The sequence below is a fragment of the Hylobates moloch genome, unplaced genomic scaffold, assembly GCF_009828535.3.
Source record: "Hylobates moloch isolate HMO894 unplaced genomic scaffold, HMol_V3 SCAFFOLD_1, whole genome shotgun sequence".
Lineage (NCBI taxonomy): Eukaryota > Metazoa > Chordata > Mammalia > Primates > Hylobatidae > Hylobates > Hylobates moloch.
The window spans coordinates 38,342,831-38,361,140 of NW_026652276.1; the positions used below are offsets into that span (position 1 = coordinate 38,342,831).

Here is an 18,310-nt window from a genome sequence, read left to right on the forward strand (position 1 = left end):
AGTAATTCTAGATGGCAGTCAAATTTGAGAACCAGTGGCCTAACAGAGGAAAACTAACTTCTTATCCTCAAATCGGCCTCCACAGGCTTTTCCAACCTCATTTCCTCAAACCAAAACCCTCCTAATTAGACAGACCATTTAAGCCAACATCCCAGGAACACACTGTGAGCATTCCTACCTCCGTGCTTTGTCTACTAACTCCTTGGCACAGAGCACCACTCCCTTCTCAGGTCTCAAAATGATTACTATCTGTATCACTAACTTGACATTTGGTCGAGTTCTACCTTTTAAACAATTCTTGTTTCACATTCTTCAATTTGCTTAGCTTTGGATTCATGTGCATTTCCCCTAGGCCCCTAGTTTCCAAGTCTCTTGACAGAAAGGACCACATGTTATGCTTCTTTACATAACACAGTATGACTAATAGACTCTCATTAAATAATTGTTGAGTGAAAGATGGTGATTCGGCTGTATTGTTGTTAGCAGCAGCTAGGTGTAACTACCATCTCATTAAATCCTTTTTCAAAACCTGTGTCAACAACTTTAACTTCACTTATTATTTGTTCCACAAATATTTTGCAAAAGCACTGAAAAGTAAACATGCAAAGAATCAAAAAGTTCGACCTGTCTTAATACAAACATCCAATTTGTTTTTTTGTTTTTGATTTATTTTGTTTGTTTCCTTTTTTTTACTTAGAAGGAGTCATTAGGTCAGTTCTAACTGGAAGAGCAACCAACTCCAGCAAGCAATGCCTGCATCTCTCCTCCTTTTCAGAGAGTGAGTGCAGGTTAGGCATTTGTATTCTGCTTGCTCACCCCCCTGGGAATTGTGTTTCTATTGCTAATTATTTGGATTCTGTTTTAATGCACGTTCAAATTCTTCCTGATCTGCCTTTGTGAGCTGATTTAAAGAAAAAGATGAGAATGAGAATAGGACTTCTTTGTGGAGATAAAAAAGGGAGTGTGGGTGGGCTGGAGAGAAACCCCAGATGGCTCCCCAGTTTGACTCCCTCTCCCAGCACCCACAGTGAGGTGGAGAGAGGGAAGGGAGAGAGAGGAAGGAAGAAAAGCTATGGCATCTGGAGTCCAGTGGTTTGCTGAATATGTCCTGTCTAACTCAGGGTGTGACATGTTCCTAAGATGCACATGGGAGAGAAGAATTGATTTCCCAAAAATGAACGGCACTCAATTCCTGTCCTAGGGCAGCTCACGATCTGATGGGGAAGAAAGATATAAATGACCCTACTTTAAACATAGTGACACAGTGATCTGCACAAAGCTTCTGGGGGCAACTGGGAAACCGGCTAAGGATCTCCGGAGATGACTGCTGACCTGAGTCCTGAAGGATTATGCTTGCATGGATTTGACCAACTTTTACTAACTAAAAGTTAGCCTGGCTAAGATGTGTCTTTGTGTTGGGGACTGGGGTGAGGTGAGAGACTGTGTGTTTGGGCTGGGGTGAGTTAGGGGACTGTGGGGAGGATAAGACGAGAGAAAAAGAGTAGTCTGGGCAAGGGAGATGAGGAGGGTAAGAAAGAGTGTGGCAGACTTGGGGAATTACAGCTACCTTCTTTTTGCTGGGCCGTGAGTTATGAAAGACAAGATTGTCAAAGCAAGCATAGTTCACTCCATTAGAGAGCTTGGGCTCTCTTCTGAAGGTGACGAAGATCTACGGAAGGCTTTTATGCAGAAAAGTGCTAAGATTTTGCTGGAAAAGAGCTTGAAAACTATTTGTTTTCGATAAGGCCATTTGAGGAAAACCCATCCAATTTATTGTTCATGTTTACTTTCCTCCCTCTTCTTTGTCAACATAGATCATTTTTAAATTAGATGGCTCTCAAACACAGATACTATGCTTGAAATAGTTTGCTTACTATGTGTTAACATGTAGCTAACAGCCTCCTAGTTTAGAGTTCAAGCTGAGTTCAAGATTGGCTGATAAAATCTCGTTTCTCAATATTTATATCCTCATGGCATTTGGTCCCACCTTGGTTCATGTCAATAATTCAGAGAAGCCTAAATGGGAAATTATCTCACAGGACCTCAAAATCTCTATCTGCTTTGCAAGACACTAAATGAGAGAATTTTCTTTTGGTGCTAGAAAAAGATAACCAGTGACTCTAAGTGATACTAAATATGTGTGATCACTGTGACTTTGAGTAAACACAATAATTCTGATTTTTCTTATTTTCTTTTAAAATGGGGCATGTGTAAAAATGCACACCCCCTGCTCTATGACACTGAAGTAAAAACATGGAGAAATCAAAGTAGCTGATAATCAGAACATCAGATGACATTTGGCTTTGATATGTATTTTGGGTCTCTCAGTTTCTGAAAATCCACAGTACTTCAAATAATATAAGGACATATTACAAATGTAAGGACATATCTAGACTCAGAAGAAACCCAAATATGTAGCTCCCTCGTCCTAACTTGTGTTTGATTTCTTTTTGCTTTCCAGTTCATGCTAGGAGTGGAAGGCATTCTTCTTAGGCTACATGGGTATTAGGAGACCTAGTCCTTTCCCTGTGCATATTTGATTTTACTTCTTGTGAGTGTTCAGGTAAGGTCTACCTAGGTCAAACCTACTAGGTTAAAAGAAACATTGTCAACCCATCCATTTTCTTTGCTTACGTTATCAAAAGATTGGCCTGACTGACATTTCTCTAACTGAATTGACAAGTTGTTTTGAAGATGAATTTAGTGCTTTGCTTTTCAAAGCCTTTCCTAGCAGCTAAACCAGCTAAAGGTGTGGAGACAGGAAGTACTAACCTCAAATCTCCTTCCCTCACGGCTCCTGCTTAACAACAGGCAACATGAAGAGTGAGATCGGAGGTGAGAAGGTACTTATCTGCTGCTTGTGAGCAAGATACTGAGAGCTAAAAGATTTCCCACAGATAATCTGTGAATCTTGTGATACAGCTGACTTCAGGAAAATTGAAAGTTGCTTGAACTTCCATGAGAATGGCAGTGGGTGGTGGGGAAGCTTGGTTACAAAAAAAAAAAAAAAAAACTCTTGCCATTTACACCTATTATAAACGGGTCAATTACCATATTTAGTAATGAGGTCAACCCTCTGCACAGGTGGGGTGGTAACCACCTCTAAGGTGTGGCTCCCAGCATCAAAGAACCCTGACCTTAAAAAGACCCTCCCACCAGCTCAGTTAATGCTTAGATTTCCAAAGAAAATGAAGCCTAAAATGCAATATGGGAAACACATTGGCTTAATTTAGTATCTATGGCTTACATTCACAGGGCTATAAAATGCTCTCTCTTATCTTATCTGAACTCTATATTCAACTGTGAAGTAAGTAGGCAGGACAGTCATCTTTATGCCCATTTTACAGATGGGGAAACTGAGGTCAAAGAGGTAGATGAGTTGTCCAAAGTTACAGGAAACATAAGTGATCCTTGAAATTTAAGCTCATACCTCATGACTTCTAATCTATTGTTCATTTCCTTCACCATGTTGCATCAAAATTTCAACACAATTGCAGTGATTGGTTCTAGATCCTCTCAAAGTTGGACTTGATAGGGAGGATGGTACTAGATGTCTGGAGTGAGGGTTAGGGAGGAGATTACCATTAAGTAGGGGAGTGAATGGAATGGGAAGAGGACCAGAACAAAATAAATTTCATTTTCCCCACTATTTTATTAGAGTATTATCCTGCAAAAAAAAACCCCACTCAATTGGAAGGAAACTTGGAGATGATCTATGCCAATCCCTTATTTTAAAGAAGAGGCCACTGGGGAGGAAAAAAGAGAAGAAGAAGTAAATGACTTTTCAAACAAGGTCACACAAATAATGGGAGGGCTAAGATGTAATTTATTTATTTAGACATCTAGGAGTAATGTTTTAAATCATAAATGCACAGAAAAACAACTTTGTTCATTCAGCAAGACTGAATTTATTTCATGCTCATATCTAGAAAAAAATACGTTTCCAAATTTTTTGCCTCTAATGTACATATACAAAACATTCTGCTTACAATTTTGAAGATTTCCTGAAGGTCATAGATGGATCCCAGATAAGGCTTACAGACAATATGATCACATCAAATGATCTTATAAATTATTTCTGATGCACAAGTAATAATTATACCATTGAGATCTTCCATTCTAGCTTACCCAAGTGTACAAAAGGGATTGAACGTAGACATGAGTCAACACATAAAGTCACACTTCAGTCTGAACTTCACTAGGAAAATCCTTAACTTCAGGGCTTTTGTGAATTACATTTGTTCGTCATGTTTTTCCTTTTCTTTATTGTAGCACCATAGAGAAATAAAATGGCACATAGACACTGGTGAACCAGAGAGTAAAGTCAGCAGCACTCAAGAGTGGAATATGTACTGGGAAGCTAAAGAAGCAGTTAGAGAGCTGGAATACATGATTAATTAGCAAAATGTGATTTTCCTCCAGAATCTCTAAGAACTTTATCAGGTTCCATTTATGCACATCGTAGTCTGACTTTCTTTTGCAGTTGAAAAATCAGGTTGTAAGATTCTAATTATCTTGTTTCCTTTTAAAAATTTGGACTGAACAGAATTTCACGTGTTAGGTAGGAACCAAAAACAATGAAAGATTCTACTTTCAGCCATCTTGCCCTATAATATTTGTGAGCATACTGTGAAGGTGATGCTGATTTCCCTGGCATAGAAGAGCACCTCCCTTCTGACCACAGAGCTGGTTAAGTTACTGTAACTTTCCTCTGAGTATATTTCCTGTTCAGGCCCAGGATGCCCTTCAACACGTGACCATCTGACCACTGGCTCCTTTTCAGGCTCTGTAAGGGGTAGATTCCCCAACAAGACAACCCGGTGGTTGCTCAGGAACCTGTGAGACAAACTGTGCTCCCTGAGAAGAAAGGGGGGCTCAACAGTCTATGGCTCTGATAACCTTAGCTGGTGGCCTGGCTTCCTTCTGATAAGAGAAAGAGAAGTACAAAACATTCACCAGACTGTAGCACCTTTCATCATCCTCTCTGAGCTGCAATGAAGATAAAAACAAAGCTATTCATGACTTACCATGTTTTGAATGGACCCAGCCTTTCTCTCCCAGAAATTCATGTTAAAATGAAAAAATGGTAATAATAATGATAATAATGCAGGTTATGGTTTAAAAATAATTCTGTGGTCATTTTATCTAGTTTTCTGTTGACTGTTACCTTGAAAGTCTTCCCATTTTCACAAGAAATGAAGATTTAAGGAAAATCTCTTCACACAAAAAAGGGGGCTTTGAATAATCTTGATAAACATGCACATACAGTGGTCCTCTGGATCCATGGGGGATTGGTTGCAGGACCCCTGCAGGTACCAAAATCCATGGAAGCTCAAGTCATGCAATTGTTTGTCCTCTGTATCCATAGATTCTGCATCCCACGAATACTGTTTTTGATCCATGGTTGATTGAATCCACAGATGCATAACCCATGGATACAGAGGGCCAACTATATGTTGTCTCATTCCAGATCCCAAATGAAAACAGATGGCACACACACAATTGGGCAAGAGTAGGAGGGTTATTTATGAAAGGACTGCTGGCAAAGGTGTGGCAACAGCAGAACCATGAGGGGTAGTGCCAGAGCCTGTGACTTGCAGCAGCAGAATTATGACCACCCTTAGGTCTAAAGAGACCAGGGGACAGCGAAGCTACCAGAACCAGAAGGAAAGAGAGTTGTGTAGAGGAGGCCACCATGACAGAAGCAATGACTTCCATCAAGAGAAGCAGACCAAGCAACCAGCTTTAGCCAAGATTGTGTATGTCACAGCTATCAGTTATATCAAGCACATTAACTGTTCTTGACAGAAAGTATGGTTTTAAAACAAAATCTAAAGAGGTTTTAGTTCGAACAAGGACAAATGATTATAGGTAACAATAGAAATAGAAATAGAATCCTGATTAATAAGTTTACTAAAGGCCTGGCACAGTGGATTACACCTGTAATCCTAGCACTTTGGGAGGCTGACACAGGTGGATCACTTGAACCCAGGAGATGGAAACCAGCCTGGGCAACATGGCAAGACCCCATTTCTACAAAAAAATACAAAAATTAGCTGGGTGTGGGGGTACCTGGCTGTGGTGGCATGTGCCTGTAGTCCCAGCTCCTTGGGAGGCTGAGGTGGGAGGATCACTTGAGCCCAGGAGGTCAAGGCTGCAGTGAGTGGTGATTGCACCACCGCACTCCAGCCTGAGCAACAACGTGAGACCCCATCTCAAATAAGTAAATAATTTACTAAAGAAGTTACTTTTGGTCAGCACTAATCTAAACCCCACATTTAACCTTTATTTGTGTTCCTACACAGGCAGACTCTATAATGTAGAGGACACTTGTTCTTGTCCTCTTAAAAAAATTATTGTGCTACATGTAACTGTCAAAAAGTAAGTCAAAGGTCAGATAGTTCAGTAGCAAAAAGTCCCATCTGAGCACCAAGACCTAAGGCATTCATTTTTGAGAGGAAAAAGTTATCAAAAACAATCAATGAGTGCTTTCTGAGAAGAAATTTTGATGTGTCAGAGAATCATCCTTTGGTATTCTGACTTCTGCTGTGACAGCATCATTCATTCATTTATTCATCAAATAAATAAGGGACCTAATGTACTTGATTCTTAGGAGACAGGAAGATGTAAAAGACAGAGCTGTTTCATCCTAGGAGAAATCCGAAGGCAGGTACACAATCAGCTACTCTCCGAAGCCATCCATGGTACATGAACCCTATAAAGGGTCATTGACAGGCACGTGAAAGAGGCCTTGTTTCCAGACAGGATGATTCTGGAGGCTTTTGTAGAGACTTCACATTTAGCTGGGCCATAAGGTCTGGGGCAAATTTAGACAGGCTAAGATCATGGAAATGACCTTAGTGTGAGAGTTTATTGGGAACTGGCAGAGTATTCCATTTATGTAGGATGGAAACAGATAAAGATGGCCGATACCAGTCATGGGGAGCCTTAAATGCCAAGAAAAGGCACATAGATTTTACCAGAAAGGCCATGGGAGATGCTGAAGATGTCTGAGTTGAGAATGTTGTGGTACGTGCTGCCTTGGGAAGGTTAGCACAGCCTTGAGGAGTGCAGCAAGCAATCTTGGCTGCCCTTGGCTTGGAGCAAGGGAAGAGCTGAGGCAGAGACCAATCAGAAGGCCGATGCAATAGCACTGATGTGAGTTCATAAGGCCTGAGCTGCGGAGGTGGCAGCTGGTATGAAAGGGTCAAATAAGGCATTGGTGCTCAGTTTTACAGACTGATGTTGAACAGGAATGGAAACTGACCTGGAGTTCACGCACTGGGTAAGGGTATGAATGGAGGCACCATTGACAAAATTAGATAAGAGGAAATTTGTTCATCCTAGGGGAAAGATCCAGAAGGAGTTGGAAGTATAGGACTAGAGTTCGAGGAAGCCAGTTGGGGATAGAAATGTACATTAGGAAGTTCATATGTATTAGGATGACAGTTAATATTAAAATTGCTAAAAGCCATCACCTGTGCTGTAATCCATCCCTACCACTCAGAGACGCCACCCAGCAATGCAGGATGTGAGTGCTCTGGAACCAAAACTTCCTAAACCCAAAGCAACATAAACTCAGGTGCAGTGTGACCCAGTCCCTGCCATTCACAGGTCAGGTCTGCAATTTTCCTCTGATCTCCTAATGTTAGAAAGACAATCTAAGGGGACAACATAGCAAGAGCACCTTAACTTACATGAAAGTGGAACCCATACCAAGAGCCACCAAACAACTCCCCAAAATCAAATCTTACTATTCTAAAAGGTAGCCTATAGTCCAAATAGGAGGTAACCAGGGAATTACAGCTTTCTGTACATATATATTATTATAGTAATTCAGTTAACAGATCAAAAGAAAACCCACAGGTATAAAGAGACCTCCTCTATTAATTTATTATTTTCTAAATATATGTTTTAATCTAGTAACCAAATTTGAGAGCCATATTTTCCTCCCGAGCCACGATTATCCTGATCCCTCATTCAAAACAACTCTGTAATGAAGACAACAGTACATTTTTCCTGTCTATTCCATTCTGCCTAAATCACATACCTCTGAAGAATCTGCTCAGGATCACCTTGTCATATACAGAACCTCCAGGTAAATGTCATGGCCCAGAAGTTTAAATAATTACTGTGTTGGACCTTAACATTGCATAGCAAAATAGGAGACAGCAAAGGCAGCATTGCCCCCTCAAAGTCCAGCAGTCATTTCTAAGCACATTACCAGCATCTAGGATCCTGGTTAGCAATCCCTGCAAGAGATTTCAGAGATGACTGGTTTGTAATTTCTTGTATTTGCTCTATCAGGTCATAAGGGCATCCACAAGGGGATGGGGTAGTTGAGCTGCCTTGTTAGACTCAACAAAAGTTAGCTTTTTAAAACATTCCACTTCAGAAGAACTTTTAAGCCAGAAAGTAGACCTGAGATATCCTCCAGGCCAAACTCATGAAGAAACCAAGGCCTAGAAAAGTTCTGTCACAGCATGACAGACTAATACTCCTAATTACATCCCCCACCTTGAGAAATCATTGGGATTAGCTTTTGAGTTTGAAAAAAGAGAGGGCAAAAGAATAGCGGACTGGCCTCCCCAAGCCAAGGTCAAGCAACCATATCCTTGTTCCAAAACACACAGGGAAATGCTAAGATTAACATCCCTGACTGGAAACTGGAGCCCCGCCCATAATGTTGGGCAGGGTTGGTTTGAACCCTGTGACCCTGTGATCTCAGCCATGAGCTGAAGTCAAGCCTAGCCATAGTGTGCATTGTTGAGGACTCAAGCAAGAATTTAAAGTACACATGGGCAAAGTCTTCAGAGAGAAGGCATGTATTACCCAGTAGCCCTTGTTGATACAGGTTTAACATTACGACCTACTCTGAGAGATTTGTTTGTTTTTAACCTCAGGTTCACCAGTATAGAATCACTCATCTACCATAGCTTCATTCTAACTTATCTCTACCCCTGTAAGTCTCTTCTCTTCCTCCCCATCTTCTTAGAGATTTGTCCTCCTCTCTCTAATACACCCATCTCCTATGCAACAAATCTCCCTCCCCATCTCCTTGAGAAAACTGCCCCCACCCTCTTTTTTTCCTCTCCCTCCTCCTCCTTTCTTTCCAAATAACAGCCTTCTCTACCCTCAAGCCCTGCAATGCTACACACACACACACACACACACACACACACACACACACACTCTCTCTCTCTCTCTCTCTCAGGTCCAGCACTTGGCTCCTTCCACATGTCAAACATAATTAAGTCACTCAGCCATTTGCAAACATTTATTATTACATGCACAAAATACCATGGTAGACATTTTAGGTGATGTAAGTTCCTAATTGCCTTTACCTTATCTATTTCCTCTCCTTTTCACTGTCTCTGTTTTGTCCCCCTCCACTTTTTCTTAATCCTGTGAAGTCTTATCTTCCCTCTCCATGTCTCTGCCTAAACTCAAAAGTCCCAGCTGGCGTTTCAGCCAAATCCCAAGCCATTATTCACTCCTTTCCCTATGTTTAATGCTATTAACCACTATCTTTTTGAAACTTTCTCTTGTTGGCTTTAGTGGCATTCCACTAGCCTCACTGTATCCCCCTGCCTCTCTCACCACTTTCTCTGTCTCCTTCACTAGCTAACCATCCTTTTCAGCTGACTCCCATCAGAGCCAGTTTCCAGATTCAGCTCCACTCTCTGTTTTTCTACAGTTATGCCCTCTCCTTTCGACTAGCCATCCATTCCCATAACTTCAGCTTCATTCCAAAGGTAAGGATTCTGAAATATTTTCTTCTTACCCAGGCCATTACTTCAAAATGACTTGAAAATAAAGTTTGAATTTCTGTTATCAGTATTCTATCCTTTGCTTAACTGGATTCTCCCCTGCTTCTCCATGATCTCACACATTCAGAGTTGCCATCTGTTCTGAGAACATGAAACAGTATTCCTGGTTTAATTTCTTTATTAATCCACCTTTTCCTTCCTGAGACAACACAGCATTGGTAAGAACATGAACCCCAGAACAAGACCATCTGGATTTACATACTTAGCAGCTTTGTGACCATAAGCAAGATGCTCTACCCACTCTGTGCTTCAGTTACACCATCTATGAAATAGTATAATCATAGCAATCATAGTATCTACCTCATAGGACTTGAGGGAAGATTAGATGACTTAATACAGAGAAAGCCAGGCAGAATACTACCTGGCACATTATAAGTGCAAAATAAATGTTAGCTAGCAATTATTATTAATAACAATGTACATTCAAATCTTGTCTACTGTCCAGTCTAATTTCCAACTCTCCATAAAGGCTTACCTTTCTACATTAGTCTTACCAGAGTATTTATTTTATGCTTCCTCATTTTGTTACTAATTCATTCATTTCCTTCTTCAACACATATTTATTGAGTAACTACATGCTTACAGCATTGTGCCTAATACAGAGGTTAGAAGGATGAATAAGACATGATTCTGCCCTCAAGGAGTTCATAGTCTAGTGGAAAAGAAAATAAATGTGTCAATACACAATAATAATTTGGAGAAATTGAGAGGGAAAGAATTCCCTCTCTTTTTCATTTGGGGTCTCAGAGAAGGCTTCTTCAGGTGAGAGGTGTAGAGGACATTTCAGATTATAAAAATAATGTATGCAAACCAAAGTCCTTAAGTCATCAAATAGCATCGTGAGGTAGTGACTGCCAAGTGTTATTTATCTGTTTCCAGATGTTACATCCTCCTGTTATATATAATCTACTCAACTAAATCATAGGGGCTGTAAAAGCAGAGAGAACTCAGTTAACTACCTAATTACTTGTACTACACAATGCTTGTGTACCGATTTTATATTTCTTTTTTTTTTTTTTTTTTTTTTTTTTTTGACGGAATCTTGCTCTGTCACCCAGGCTGGAGTGCATTGACACGATCTCTGCTCACTGCAATCTCTGCCTTCTAGTTTCAAGCAATTCTACCTCAGCCTCCCCAGTAGCTGGGACTACAGGTGTGTACCATCACGCCTGGCTAATTTTTGTATTTTTAGTAGAGATGGGGTTTCACCATGTTGGCCAGGCTGGTCTCGAACTTCTGACCTCAGGTGATCTGCCCACCTTGGCCTCCCAAAGTGCTGGGATTACGGGTGTGAGGTACCACATCCGGCCTATATTTCTTTTTATATTCTCTGAGACTCTGATGGAGATTAAAATATGAGAGGTTTAATAAATATTTGTTAAGTTGAGCTACACTTCCATCAGAACTCCTCTTCCAAGACCACAATAAAGGCTGAAGTATCCAGAAGCTTCTTCAAGGAGGTGGATCTTTCACCAAAAGTCTAACATGAAAGACAAGTAGATTACATGGTGGATTGTGAGCCAATGAGGTGATTCAGATATTGCAGAAAGGGACTCACAATTAGATCAGAGGCCAAAGTGAACTATGAGTGAGTAATTCTGAATGACACCATCAGGAACCATTAACCTGGTTATATTGTCAGCCACAGTACCCAAGATAATGAAGATGATGACAAAGAAAAAGATGACAGTAATGGTGATGCAGAGATAAGGGAGCAGCTCAAAGTTAAGTAAGAAATTCTCCACCACCTTGCAGGTTGTCTTCCAGCAATGAAAACAGAAGCACATATAACCTGCATGGTGACACCAGACTAAATAAACATGCCTTTGAAATTAACATTGAAATAGTGAGAAGTCCAAACTCTTTTTTCCAAGCCTCTACCAAATGACTGAGTAGTTCTCGATCCTATCCAGTGCACTTCTCTTCTAGTGTTTGGAGTCCTCAAAATGAGATTAACGAGGAAAAAGTTAGACACTTGCATGCAACCACCTCTCTGTGGGGCCTGGGTTACCTTCCTCCCAGCTTCAGCCACCAATTCTCATGCTATAATTATCAGGCTCAAAGCTCTGAGTGAATTGTCTTGGTTTTTTTGGTTTTGGATTTTTGGTGCTAACACCCTGTCATTGGCCAAAAACGACCAAAGAAATCACCGTAGAAGAGACACAGATATCTTAACACAGCTTAATCAGAGATCCATTCAGTCAGTCACAAAACCACCCAGATGTAATTTTTCCAGATGCTCAGCTCAACTATGTATTGAGAAGAAAAGTCCCAGCCTCTGTGAAGTTCCATAAATAATAAATTTCTTGAAGAAAAAGGCAAACAAAAATTTAACCAACATGAAAAAGAGAAGAAGATTCTATCCCTTGCCATGACCTGCTGGGAAACAGTTGTGCTTTGAAGGAGTGTCCGTCCTCTGATTTTTAGACAACCAAGTCTGACATGAATTGTGTATCCTCATCAATGCCTACACTAGCTAATAAAGGGCTTTTGTGTTAGAGATGATAAACCACAACAAAATTTTCTTCTGGGATGTTGGTGGCATAAAAATTTTCATTTTGTAAATGTCAGCACACTGCACGCAGGAAATACTTGGAGGAAGATATCCACACAAGATAAAAGCCAAATGGTAATCATATGGCATTTCTCCACCCTTGAAAAAAGGAGTAAGACGTTAAAAAGGAGGAGGGTCTATGTCTTAAAGAAGGGGAGGCAGCGAGATCCTCTCCCCACCCGTAGTAAAAGTTTGAATGTGAGAGCTTTGGAGTTACAATCACAGATTCATTTCTATTTCTAATCTATCTGTGGCAATGACTCATTCCATTTCCTGGTATTGATATATTGATATTAATTTTGCAGTCCTTGCTGTAAACGTCCTTGCTGGATGGTTGCCTTAAAAAACACAATGTGTTAACTAGGGCACGGTAGTAGAGTAAAACAAATCCTTAAGCAATGCCTATACTTTTGAAATATCCATCAAATTTACTTGAAATGACAAAAACATCCAGTCAATTTCTTTTAACAGAAAAACTGGCCACAGCATATTGGAAGTCATGTAAATACGGCAATCTGTTGATTTTTCGACATTCATCTTTTCACCTTACTTTCCCAAGCCCAGTCTCAGAGCAACACTTAACTGTGAGAAACAAATTACTTCTTTTCGTATACAACTAGCTCAGGGGAGTCCTTGGCTGAAGACTAGAGTAAAAATAAAATTTTTAATTGCTTTGCTGATCACTTTTTATTAAATGTCAGTTATTTTCCTGCCTTCTGTGCCTCTCTCAGAAAAATAAGTGCTGAGGGGAAGGCGCTGGAGAAATTAGCTTTGTCCAAACTGGCCATTTTGACAGTTTTTTGCCCAAGTTTTGGAGAAGTGAAAAGGAATGATTTCATGGAAAAATAAGTGGTAATATGCTGATTTTTCTCTTCATACTGGATGATTAGGCTTGCTAAAAAATGGCCAATATGGCCTGAAACATGTGACCAATGTCAAGTATTTTGTGCATACCATCCTTCTATCATCAATCCCAGAGCATTTCCCTTTTAAGGCTCTGTAGTTCTGGGCTGGACTCCTATCCCAAAGTTCAGCAAAATCCTCTCTGTGGATCTCAGTTGCACAATTATCCAAGTCTAGTAGAAAACATGCAAAGGGCTTGTCTAAGTTAAGGTTTCCTCACTCTTCCTAAATCACATTTCTTTAACTTAGCCATATCTCTCTACACTGTCATCCAACTCAAGGAATCAGGTTAGACTTAACCTTGATAGAATAAATATTTCAAGCTATGCTATGAACAAATAAGTTACATTATTAAATTAATGGAAAAAAGAACTATTCTTTATATACATACGTACACACATATTATTAAATTAATGGAAAAAACTATTCTTCATATACATACATACACACACATGCACGCACACAGATACACATCTCAACACAGGCATAACAGTGGTTTCTCAGACCTAGGAAGGACAATTACACTTTGACCAGAGAATTTCCTTATCTATAATTTCTTAATGGAAGGTGTATACAGAGAAAGGGAAAGCACACAAGAAGCTTTGCACTATTTGATTAGAATGCATCAAATTTTATTTTATTTTATTTTTTTGAGACTGTTGCCCAGGCTTGAGTGCAGGGATGCGATCTGAGCTCACAGCAACCTCTGCGTCCCAGGTTTAAGCAATTCTCCTGCCTAAGCCTCACAAGTAGCTGGGACTACAGGCGCATGCCACCACACCCTGCTAATTTTTTTGTATTTTTAGTAGAGATGGGATTTCACCATGTTAGCCCGGCTGGTCTCCAACTCCTGACCTCAAGTGATCCACCCGCCTCGGCCTCCCAAAGTGCTGGGATTACAGGCATGAGCCACCACACCAGGCCAAATCATACATTTTTTATGTTGTCATTCTTTTCTTGCTCGTAAGTTTTCTTACCGGATAAGACTGTAAAAGTGTCCCCTTCGCTCCCATCCCTTTCCTTCTTCATTAGATAGCCACTCAGTATCAAATGCTAAAAGTTATTAGAAAGTGAATTGGCATTTGAAAAGTAAATATATCTCAAAGTAGAAAACAAAGGCCCTATGTGTGTGAACTCTCCAACCACTTATCTAGCTAGCCCCCTTTTAATAAACATTCTAAAGAAAACATACAAAGTTTTGAGTCTTACCAAAAACTCTTCAAAAGAGAGTGAATAAATTGATGACAGATAGGTGTCCACAAGGCACATCAGAAAAGTATTTAGTGTACAATTACCAATTTTAAATGGTTTTCAGTCAGGGTAGGCTTCCCTTGACTGTCTATAACAAATTCAGAAATTGTAAATATTCTTTAAGTTTGAGAGATCTCTTAAAAATAAGGTTTAGACCTTTTTAAAATAAATGTTAAAGATTCTTGTAGAATATATTTGGTAGCTGTAAATGCTTGGTACCAGATCTCATTGCCAACTCATGTCTTTCATTATATCAACACGTTTTATAAATATACACAATTTGTGCTCACTGGTACATCAGACCATAAAATAAACGTGTATATATGCAACTACTGTACCTCTGCAGATTGGGAAATTATACTCTTTGGGCTACATACACTTAATGTTTAGGAATAACAACAAATAATACAGTCTCTGTACTGCCAAAATAAGAAAGAAAATTAAAGATACTGGCTTTTCAATGTATCTTTCAGGGAAAAATAACTGTCCTTATTTAAGCATGACTGTTGACCCCTATCAGTCCATTTTTTGAACCAAGCGGGGGCCTTTTTCTAACTCTGAGAACAAGTTGAATGAGCATCTTACTCCAGCCCACCCAAGTAACAAATTCTTTCTGTTAGGAATTGTGCTTGTGATTTTCCAAAGTTAATTTAACCCTGGATTTACCTGAGTCCATGAAATTACAAATCACACCATGTTAGATGGAATAGCATAATAATCAACAACACTAGCTCTGGAGTCAGACTAAGGTGGTTCAGACCCTGCCTCCTATAGCTGCCACCTGTACATCCTTGGGCAAATCCCTTAATGTGCCTACCCCTCAGTCTCTTCATCTGAAATGAAGTTAACTGTAATAACTACCTTCTAGTTACGAGAACTGCGTGCTGCTCAAAGTGCTAGATGTATTATCCTCCTCATCATTGTCATTGGGAACTTAAAGAATTTTAATCTAAGAAAATACATTTTGGCCGATTGTAAAAGAAAACTTATTTATTAATATTGGTATTGTAGCAGCTTCTGCGGTGACTCCAGGGTTCATGTTGGAACTCATTCAATTCAGGTAGATAGAGTAATTACAATTCACATTTATCTTGCAAGCCAAGCATTGACTGAGCTAAGCCCTTCACATGGATTATTTCATTTTACCTCACAATGACCTTGAGGTGAGGTTTATTATTATTCCCACTTTACAGATAAGGAAACTGAGGTTTAGAGAGTTTAAATAATAGCTAAGCCTAAGCTTAGCTAGTGAGAATTGGACCTGTGATAGGAACATAGGCAGCCTAAATTCAGAGCTTCCAGAACCAATCTACTTACAGCAGCTTTCTTAAATAAAAAAAAAAAAAAAAGAAAGAAAGAAACGATACATAAGTTAAAAATTCTTGGCCGGGCATGGTGGCTCATGCCTGTAACCCTAGCACTTTGGGAGACAGAGGCAGGTGGATTGCTTGAGCTCAGAAGTTTGAGACCAGCCTGGGCAACATAGTGAAATCCCGTCTCAATTTAAAAAATAATAATAATAATAAATTCTTGGGACACTATCAACTAATAGCTAGAGAAACATCATTTATTTCCAAGGGACTTTTGTTAAGATACTATATTGTAGTCTGAGAATCAATGATTTTCAAAATAACACATTGCCCTATTACAGCAAAACTACACTTCAAATGTTCAAATTTCACACATTGTTAGAAATTTAAAATAAGCTACGCCCATTGGAAGACCTCAAAAAATATTTACAGAAAGAAAGAAATTAACATTGTTTACCTGTTACTTGAATTGAAGGGAATAAGTTGAGAGCCAAGAGCAGCCTGAGCATCTTTGTCCTGACGATGGGCTAGGGTTCCAGCCCCTCCTCCCCGAGGAACCCGAAGTGTGAGGGGAACTGAAAGACGCACCTGCCAAGGCCTGAGAGTCTCCGTCATCCACGGCCACCACCACCGCCACCATCCCCTTAGGGCACATGATCAAGGCACTCAAACCACAAGGCATCCTGACTGCAGCATTTCACACAGGATATAACGTTGTTTTGATGACTTTAGACTTTTACTTCTATTTTTAAAGACTTTTTTTTGTCACTGAAAAATAGTCGGTCACTACATGATGGGCTTATGGGAATTATTCTTTATTGATGGATATCAAGAGTTGTGTAAAAGGGGTGCTTGAAATCCAGCAGAGATTAAAGGGGAGACAAAGTGTTCTTAAGAAAGAACAGGCCGGGTGCGGTGGCTCATGCCTGTAATCCCAGCAATTTGGGAGGCCAAAGCGGGTGGATCACTTGAGGCCAGGAGGTCAAGACAAGCCTGGCCAACATGGTGAAACACCGTCTCCACCGAAAATACAAAAAATTAGCCAGGCATGGTGGTGGGTACCTGTAATCCCAGCTACTAGGGAGGCTAAGGCAGGAGAATCGCTTGAACCCAGGAGGTGGAGGCTGCTATGAGCCGAGATCGTGCCATTGCACTCCAGCCAGGGCAACAGGATGAGAAAAGAAAGACAGAAAGAAAGACAGAAAGAAAGAAAAGAGAAGAAAAGAAAAGAAAAGAGGAAGGAAGGAAGGAAGGAAGGAAGGGAGGGAGGGAGGGGAGAGAGAAGGAAAGAAAGAAAGAAGAAAGAAAGAAAAAAAGAAAGAAAGAAAGAAAGGAAGAAAGAAGAAAAGAAGGAAGGAAGGAAAGAAAAGAAAAAGAAGGAAGGAAGGAAAGAAAAGGAAAGAAAGAAAGGAAGAAAGAAAGAAAGAAAGAAAAGAGAAAGAGGGAAGGAAGGAAGGAAGGAAAGAAGGAAGGAAGGAAAGAAGGAAGGAAGGAAAGAAGGAAGGAAGGAAGGGGAGAGAGAGAAAGAGAAAGAATAAAGTCTTGCAGAGGAGAGATTTTCACAGGATGAGGACAGGTCGTGTCAAAAAGATAATGGTAAGAATTCTATTGAGGAATTGGGAAATATCTGCATAAATGTTTAAAGGAGTTACAAATATTAGAAATACAACATTTGTGTGGGACATAAGGTAGCCCTCTGGAGCATTTAGCACACAGTGCTTGATTTATGTCAAGCCTCCTCCAACTCACTTCTAGGAACTTTGCAAAACCCATTCTACTTGCAAGCAGCCAGCCAGCTGAGTATCTGGGGGAGGTTCCCTAAGCAAAGGGAAAGTCAAAACAATATTCTGTGTTCTTAGTGGGACAGTAAGGCAACCAAAAGCCCCTTGGTGTCTCATGCTCTCTATGTCCCTCAAGGTTAAGTAATAGGGCACAAAAGGAGGCTCCGTGGCAGGATTTCTGAGACTCATAACCACCCGACTGCACCCTTCTTCAACTCCCAGGCCCTTTGCAGAGAGGATTATTCCACCAGCACGGCCAACTGCTCTCTTCTTCCGGCACCTACGTCAGTAACTTGTACTCAATGACTTCGTCAAAACTTTTCCAGTAATTTTTTTCTTCTTTTTGATAATCTAAGCTCTGTGTAATTATTCTAGTTGGGGGTTTTGTGTATGTGGGTTGTTTTAAAAGATAACTTGTATTGCTTTTTATTCTGACTATAAAAGTAAGGCATATTTCATAGAGAATGTTTAGAAAAATTATAAGCGTTAAAACAAGATTCATCCATAATCTTACCACCCTAATATAAACACTGCTAATATTCTGGTCCACTGCCTTGCATCTGTTTGTCTGTTAAGATTTTTACATGTTTAATATCATGACTTACTTATAGTTTTCATCAGATATGTACTATTATTTGTTATATCTTGAACATCTTCCCATGTCATTTAAGTATCTTTATA

General features: G+C 39.9%; 1 protein-coding gene across 2 annotated transcripts in view; it reads right to left on the reverse strand.

Moving 5' to 3' along the window:
* CD28 (CD28 molecule) overlaps positions 1-16,530 on the reverse strand; it is a 32,342-nt gene extending 15,812 nt beyond the window's left edge. Inside the window, exon 1 of one of the 2 annotated variants that reach the window (XM_032754821.2) lies at positions 16,306-16,452. In XM_032754821.2, the coding sequence (XP_032610712.1) occupies positions 16,306-16,357 (52 nt within the window). In that variant the 5' untranslated portion in view covers positions 16,358-16,452. Of the gene's footprint in view, positions 1-16,305 lie in introns of both variants that reach the window. The other variant, XM_058427207.1, reaches the window with a different exon arrangement.
* Between the last annotated feature and the right edge of the window lie 1,780 nt (positions 16,531-18,310).